At 58.8% G+C, this 7,233-nt stretch overlaps 1 protein-coding gene across 1 annotated transcript in view; it reads left to right on the top strand.

Annotated features, from left to right (window-relative positions):
* The window catches only part of NUF2 (NUF2, NDC80 kinetochore complex component), a 12,011-nt gene extending 5,547 nt beyond the window's left edge, over nucleotides 1–6,464 (top strand). The window contains 6 exon segments of the mRNA XM_025044015.1: nucleotides 208–375; nucleotides 733–795; nucleotides 2,997–3,134; nucleotides 4,909–5,049; nucleotides 5,388–5,563; nucleotides 6,068–6,464. Of these exon segments, the coding sequence (XP_024899783.1) occupies nucleotides 208–375; nucleotides 733–795; nucleotides 2,997–3,134; nucleotides 4,909–5,049; nucleotides 5,388–5,563; nucleotides 6,068–6,386 (1,005 nt within the window). The 3' untranslated portion in view covers nucleotides 6,387–6,464.
* The last annotated feature ends 769 nt before the right edge of the window (nucleotides 6,465–7,233 follow it).

Below are 7,233 nucleotides of genomic sequence, written 5' to 3'. Positions count from 1 at the left end.
CCCCAAGACTTCCGGCAGAAAACGGTATCTGGTCAGGCGCCTCCCCTTCTGAACGCGGCGTCCTGTGGACGGGGGCGCGTCGCGGTCAGCGACCGAAGACGGGTCTGGTGCTGTCCCACCGTGCCTCTGACAGGGCGCACCCCCCTCACGCACGCCAGGCCCCGGTCACTCCGTGGTGCTGTCGTCCTGTGGACGAGAACGGTCTAGGATCTCCCTGTGTCCCTTCCTGCTGTCCCCAGACTGCACTGGGCCGCCCAGGCACTGCGGCCAGCCCTCAGGGTGCCTCTGGGAGTCTCGCGTTTCCACGGGGAGGAGGTGTCCGGCATCTACCGGGGACACTGCAGTTTCGGCGTGAATCACGTGACCTCCGCTCGGGTGTGAACCTGGGGTTTGGCGTTTGCTGTGATGGGAAGCAGGTCCTATGTGAAAGTCATTGTGGAGCAGGGACGAGGACTCTGGCCTGACCCAGCAGTGCACATCTGTCCGGGCCCCACAGCCACACTTCCGAGGGCTACCAGGTGGCCCGGACGCACGTCCTCAGGCGGTTACTTGAGTGTTGTCCTTACTTGATAGGGAACTGCTGGAGAGCCTGGCCAGGTGTGGGGACAGAGCTTGAGGCCATCTGGTCTCCCCCACTCAACTCCTCCCCTTTCTGTATTTTGTCAGGAAGCACTGAGTGGCCAAATTTAAGTCTGTTTTGAATCATAAAACAGTTGTTTGCTATTTCTTCAGATACTGCTGCAAGAGAGAAATGCCCAGAAGAAGTCGGATATTTTGGAGCGAACCAAGCGTTTGGTGAGCATCGTTTCCTTTACGCAGCATCCGAGGTTCGGGTAGCCTGCGTGGAGGGGCGTTCCGACGGCGTTCAGTGTCGTCAGATGTTTCTCTCGTATCTTTTTCCCTTAAAACGAAACTGTTTTCAATTTAAACTTACTAGAGGACTATTGTAAAAAATACTGAAACACATAAAATGTACGATGAAGGTGACAAGGTCCCGAAAGCTCCACGCAGACACGTCCCAGGTTTCTCCGCGCGTGTGAACTCCACACTCGTCTCGGACTCGCCCTCCCCCGACAGTGCAGTGTGGATGGCTCTCGGCCACCGCCGTAACCGCTGCAGGTGGCTGTGTCCACGCACGCCGAGACGCGGGCCTCAGGGTCCTGTCGGTCAGCTGTCACGTTGCTTCTGACACTTTGCCGTGGGACAGTCACGTGGAGTGCTGCCCACCTGCATCTGCGTGTGCCAGGCTGCTTTTCACCCCAGAACGAGTTCCGCCGTGTAGGGCTTCTGGGCCAGAGGGCCACACACTCACGCGGGGCCCACGTGCCAGCCGACGTCTGAAAAGGCGCCAGTCAGCCCTTCACAGACTGCGGCGTGTGCCCCTGTGTCCTTGCCAAACCGGTGGTTTTGGTTTGTTTTAGTCTCTGTCATTCTTAAAAGAAAAAAATTGATTTCTTTGCTGCTTGGTGATTTTGAGTCTCATTCAGTGGTTTGTTATTTTGTAAACTACCTGTGGGTGTCCCTTGTTTGTTTTTTTTAAGAAACTCGATGAGATGGGGAAGCCAACTCTATCAAAGTCACCGTTTTCCCTAGCAGAAGGGGCACGTTCTTGTGCAGTGAAGTTGACGTGGCCAAAAGGTTTTTGGCCTTGACACTGTGCACAGAGAGGCCTCCCTCGTTCCTCACGTACCCGCTGTCTCATTGTGGTTTCTCTGTTATCCTAACACACTTTAGAGAGCCACCCGAAATTTACTTTGGTATAATAGATTTATTTTTCTGTCATTTCTTTTTTATTGGAAAAGTCTTTCATCTGACTAATGTGGACTATGGTTCAATTTTATTCATTTCTTTCTCACTTATTTAAATCTAATTAAAGCAAAATCATTTTATAGTTATAATATCAAATATAGGCTTCTTATCGAGGGGAGAAAGTGATGAAGGTCGGTGCTTTCCATGTGAGGACAGTGGTCTCTTGTGGGACATTGAGAGTCGGTAATGTGGTTTTCTAACTTCTGAGAACAAAATAACATTGTTTCAAACATCCCGCCTTGGATTCCGACTTAGTTGACCAAAAGGTAACTTCTTTTTAGTGAAAAATAATTTAGACATCACATAAGCTGCATGGTAATGCATTCCTGTCACAAGAACACTCGGATGACGTCCACATGCAGAGTTGAGCATGAAGGCCACGCCCTCAGCCCACTCTGCCCAGATGTCACGTTACTTTGTTGTTCTGTTTTCGTGGAAATGGTTAGTGGTTCCTGTTGATCTGTGAATTGATACTTTGACTATTTCCAGGAAATCTTTCCACATAGTTACCAAGTGTATCAACTAACACTTGGGAAGGGAGTTCATAGGAATATTTTTTCTTTTTACGTAATTGTAGGCGTGCAGATAAGTTTTAAGAGAATTCTGATACCCTTCATGTCAGTTCCCCAATCGGTGTGAAATTCAGGAGAACAGGGAATTCGCGTAAACTCCGCAAGCGCGGGCCGAGCACCTGCTCAGTGCGGTCACCTGGTCTGGGTCCCAGGAGAACGGGGAACGGACGCCCCCATGGGGCTCGGTCCATTGAGAAACACAGGAAGGCACAGCTGTAGTGGCGCAGGTGCAGGGACGTGCCGTGCACAGAAGGGACACAGCGGGGGGTGGCTTCCCGGCTCTCATAGCCACAGGCGCGAGGTGACGACACCCAGGAGGCCGTACTGACCAAGGGGAGTCCACTCGTCACTGTCTAGACGAGGCGAGCGTTGCGGCTCGCAGGGTGTGCTGGGGGACGGGGTAAGCTGACGCCGGGAAGGAATGAGGGGTGCGTGGGGGACGAGCTCTGTCGCGCTGATGAGGCGATCCAGGCCCGGGGTGGCTGCTAGCGGGGAGGGGGCGGCGAGTGGCCCCCGCCACCGACACGGACCCGGCTTCTTGGTTCTTTTCCGTTAGTGATGGGAAATTGCCAATTTTATTATTATAGCTAACACATAAAAATGTTTCCTCAACAGAATGAACTGAAATTGGCGGTGGTGTCTTTGAAAGAAGTACAGGAGAGTTTGAAAACAAAAATTGTGGATTCTCCAGAGAAGCTGAAGAATTATAAAGAAAAAATGAAAAATACAGTCCAGAAGCTTAAGAACTCCAGGGTGAGTTTCCTTCATGCTAACGCGCTGCCGCTGCCAGCAGCTCCTGTCTCGTCGGGAGCTGGTTCCGACCCATGGCGTCCGCACTTTGCAGCCTGACGCGGTTGCAGGGAGAAGTAGGCGCTCAGATGTTTGCGCGAGTGCGCAGCCCGGTCCTGAGGCCTTGCTCCGGGTGACCAAGACACACGCCCCGGCCTCATGAGACTTAGGTGCTTGGTTTTAAGGGACAAAGGTGTTAAACAGTTTCAGAAAAAATTCTGCAATTACAGATTTTAATACGTATTATAAGAAAATGTAGGGCCTGCGTGTGCAGCAGGAAGTATGTGGGAGATCTTTGCCTTCCGTAGAACTTCCCTGGAAAGTACGGGGTGCTCTGTGATAACGTCACAAGGGCTGGCTGGCTCGGTGTCCTGGGTCGGTGGCCGAGGGAAGGAGGCCGAGGTCTGTGCTGACACTGAGAGACAGGTAGAGGCTTCCTGGTAAAACCTGTGTGGGGAGAAGCGAGGCCAAGGGGGCTGCACGTGTGAATCCGAGGCCGTGCGGAGCCGCGCGCTGCGTAAGGAGAGAGGCCCGGGGGCCGGGGAACAGGCAGCAGGCCAGGGTTCGGGCGCTGCACTTGACCTTCAGGGCGAGGGCACAGCCGTACCCAGTTAGAAGCGGGGTGCTGGCCCTGGAATGATTTGCATCGGGAAGAGGCGGGGTTGCTGGGGCGTGGGCTGAGGTGGGGCGGGACAGGGGCAGAAGCAGGTAGATGATTTCGCTGGGCTTGGTGGGGACGGGTCTTTCAACTGTTCACGAGAAAATGTTTCTGGTTCATATTTGAGGTTGTTACTCGGGTAATTCCTGATGATTAAGGTTGTCACATGGTGGAAAACAGGTCACCAGGGGAGGAAGGAGAGCCCGAATCAGGTCTGAGTGTTTATGGGAAGAGAGTGATCCGCTTAGCACAGTCTGGGGCAGGGGCTGCCCACCTGGGGGCCAGAGGGCTGGCTCTGCACCTAGCCCCGTCTACACGGCCAACTGCGTGCGACTGAATTGAAATCTTAATTTAAAAAGTGGACAGTTTTAGGAGTTTTAGGACATCGGTGTAATCTTGGACTAGGGTAGATGTTTGAAGTTGAGACTGGCAGCCCGAAAGCCGTAGAGGAAAGTGCACCGCGGAGCACGCTCGCAGAGGGCCGCACGGCAGCTCAGGGGCCGTGTCCGCGATGCGCAGAGCGCCTCGGACATCAGGACAGAGAATGACAGGAAACGCGCAGGGACGTTTGAATCCAGCCGGTCGAGAAGGGGGAGCTGGTGGGAGAAGCAGGGGGGAAGGGGGAGAAGGGGGGCGGGAGAAGGGGGGGGCCGGCGGGAGGAGGTTTTTTTTTGGCCGGCGGGAGAAGGCGCTTCATCTTTGCGGGGGATGTGCTCACAGCGTCCACGTCCTGACTTAGCGGAGCACCCCGTGCAGCATGGCGTTCCGCACACGCCGGAGACCCAGTGTGGCAGAGCTGCCGGGTGCTCGCGGAAACGAGGTGTCCCGTCACAGCCCCCCGGAAGGCAGTTCCATGAGTGCTTCAGTGACACGGTGGCCGGCGTCCTCTGCCGAGCGCACATGGCAGTTACGCTCGGCTCCATGCGCTCGGACGCTTGGCGGTGACGACGCTTTGCTCCGGGCCTGGGAACCGCTCGTGCTCGGCCCTTCGGCCTCCGTGTAAGCGCCGCGGTGGGCGCGGAGCGGGCGCACCTGCGTTTCCCGAGGGAGCGCAACAGCCTCTGGCCTTTCCCTTCGCAGCAAGACGTGTCGGAGAAGTACGAAGCGTACCGGGACTCGGTGGACGGCCTGCCGTCCTGCCAGCGGGAGCTGCAGCTCTACCAGAAGAAGGTCCAGGACCTCGCGGACAACAGGGAGAAGCTGGCCGGTCTCCTGAAGGAGGTTCGTGTTGGCCGCGCGTGCTGCGTCTGTGTCGCGTGGCCGTTTGCTCGGGTCTGTCCCCCTCTTTGTCACTGTTTTCCCAAGACAGGCCGGCGCCTCCCGCAGATGCGAGCTGAGGTGACGTGTGCCGAGGGGCGCGTGTCCTCAGCCCCGGCCGAGCCGACGGGCACGGCTGCCCTGTGTGTTCTGGGAGCAGTTATGGCATCTCTCGTGCCCTGTGTCTGATGGCGGGGAGTGGCCCTCTGATCACCGGGCGTGAGGTCCCCACGCGCCGCCTGGCGCAGGGCGCCCCCGTGCGACCCCCCGGGTCTTGACCTCGCGTGCCTCTCGTGCCACAGAGCCTGAGCCTGGAGGACCAGATCGAGAGCGGCGAGTCGGAGCTGCGCAGGCTGAAGGCGGAGGAGAGCTCCCTGCGGAGGCTGGCGGGCGCCCGGAAGGACCGGCTGGCCACGGCGCAGTTCCGGATGAGCAGGAAGCACGAGGACGCCGAGCGGCACAAGCGCGTGGTGATCGAGTACGATGCCCCGGCCGGCGCTCGGGGCACGGGGACGCTCCCTGAGGCTGCAGGGCCCGCACCCCGGGGGGTCGCGGCCCAGGCGGCCGAGCCAGCGCGTCACCACGGAACCGTGTGCTTTAGGGACAGCTCAGGGTCTAGTCTTCCTCCCGGGGTCGCCGTGTCAGCCCTCTGCCCCGTCCCCCAGCATCCGGTCAGTGGCCATGGTGGGCTCTTTGCTCCAGTTGCCCCCGCCCCCCACCCTGGTCCAGAACGTGCCGAGGGCTGGGAGCTGCAGTGGGGAATGAGGGACAGGTGGGACCTAGGCGTCTGCGTGGCTGGTCCACGTGCCACCCCTGCTCTCGAGGGCACCCGGGGCCGGCCCCGTGAGCCGGACGCCAGCCTGGCCCCGCCGGGGGCCTCGTCTCTGGTCCCTGCCTAGGGCAGAGTCTTGGGTTCGTCCACAAACCCGTGTGACCGCCCCGGGACCCGGGGAAGGGTGACCTGCTGTCTGCTTCTCTCCAGAGACTGCAACAAGGTCCAGGAGAAGAGAGGGGCCATCTGTGAGCGCATCGCCGCCGCCAGCCAGGAGATCCAGCAGGTCCGGTTCGCGATCCAGCAGCTGAAGGACGCCACTGAGCGCGAGAAGCAGAAGTCCCAGGTGAGGCCGCCGAGCAACCGCCTCTGCTGCGCCCGCGGCTACCGGGCAGGTCACGACCCCTCCCGTGCGGAGTCCCCTCCCCAGGGCGGACGTGGCCCCGCGGGCCTTTTGCCTTTCCGTCCTGGTGCACACGTTTGTGTGACCGGCCCAGTCGGCTGCGTCCTCCTCCCTGAAGGCACCTAGGGGGTTGTTATGCTTTCCTGCATGAGTGGGTATTCCAGAATGTTCTGTTGGGATAAATGAACGTCATAGTGACATCGAGTAGCGTCCTCTAAAAAATGCATTTTGTTCCTGAGAAAAGACTCTCCAAAGAAGTATTTCTCGTCCGCACTGCGAACGGGGACAGACGCGTTTGGGACAGTCCCGTGTCCTTATCCCGGAGTCGCTAATCGCGGTCATTCCTCGCTGGCTTGGAGTGTGTGGCCTGAATGTCACCGAGCGGGGCGGTCGCCCTCTGTCCGCGCAGTCGCCTTCCAGGACGTCAGTGCAGCGCCGGGCGCGCGACGCGGGCCCGGTTCTCTCTTCCTCGCTGCCGGTGGCTCGCGGACGGGACTGTCCCCCACGCGTAGTCGTCCTGGGCTGATTGCGATACAGCAGCCCTTTATCACGCAGCGCCCCCGCGGGCAGCTGGGACCGGGCTTCCTGTTGTCGCTGCCTTCCACGCCCTCGTCCTGTGCCGGGACCTCTGGTCCTGACCGGGCCGCAGCGGTGTCGGCACGTGCACAGGCGAGGGTGCCGGGTGCTTGAGAAGGAACGGGGAGAGGGCACATGGCAGCTCTGTCCCCTCCCTGGTCTGCCCAGCACCCTGTCCTGGTGGTTTCAATGACGACGGTCACGGCCCTCGAGGCACCTGCCTGGTAACCGTGGAGACCACCACGGGGCTTTTCCCTGAGGATCGCCAGTGTGGTCAGGTCCTGGAAACCTGCCGTCGTCACGGGTCCCCGCTTCGTCCTTGCTGAGCAGGCCTTTGATGTGTCTGCACAGCTGGCAGGATGACCTTTGAGCAAGAGTAGTAAAACGCCTCACAACG

Source organism: Pteropus alecto, unplaced genomic scaffold, assembly GCF_000325575.1.
Source record: "Pteropus alecto unplaced genomic scaffold, ASM32557v1 scaffold101, whole genome shotgun sequence".
Taxonomy (NCBI): Eukaryota; Metazoa; Chordata; class Mammalia; order Chiroptera; family Pteropodidae; genus Pteropus; species Pteropus alecto.
The sequence above is the reverse complement of the archived record's forward strand: the minus strand, read 5'-3'. Positions and strand labels throughout refer to the sequence as shown.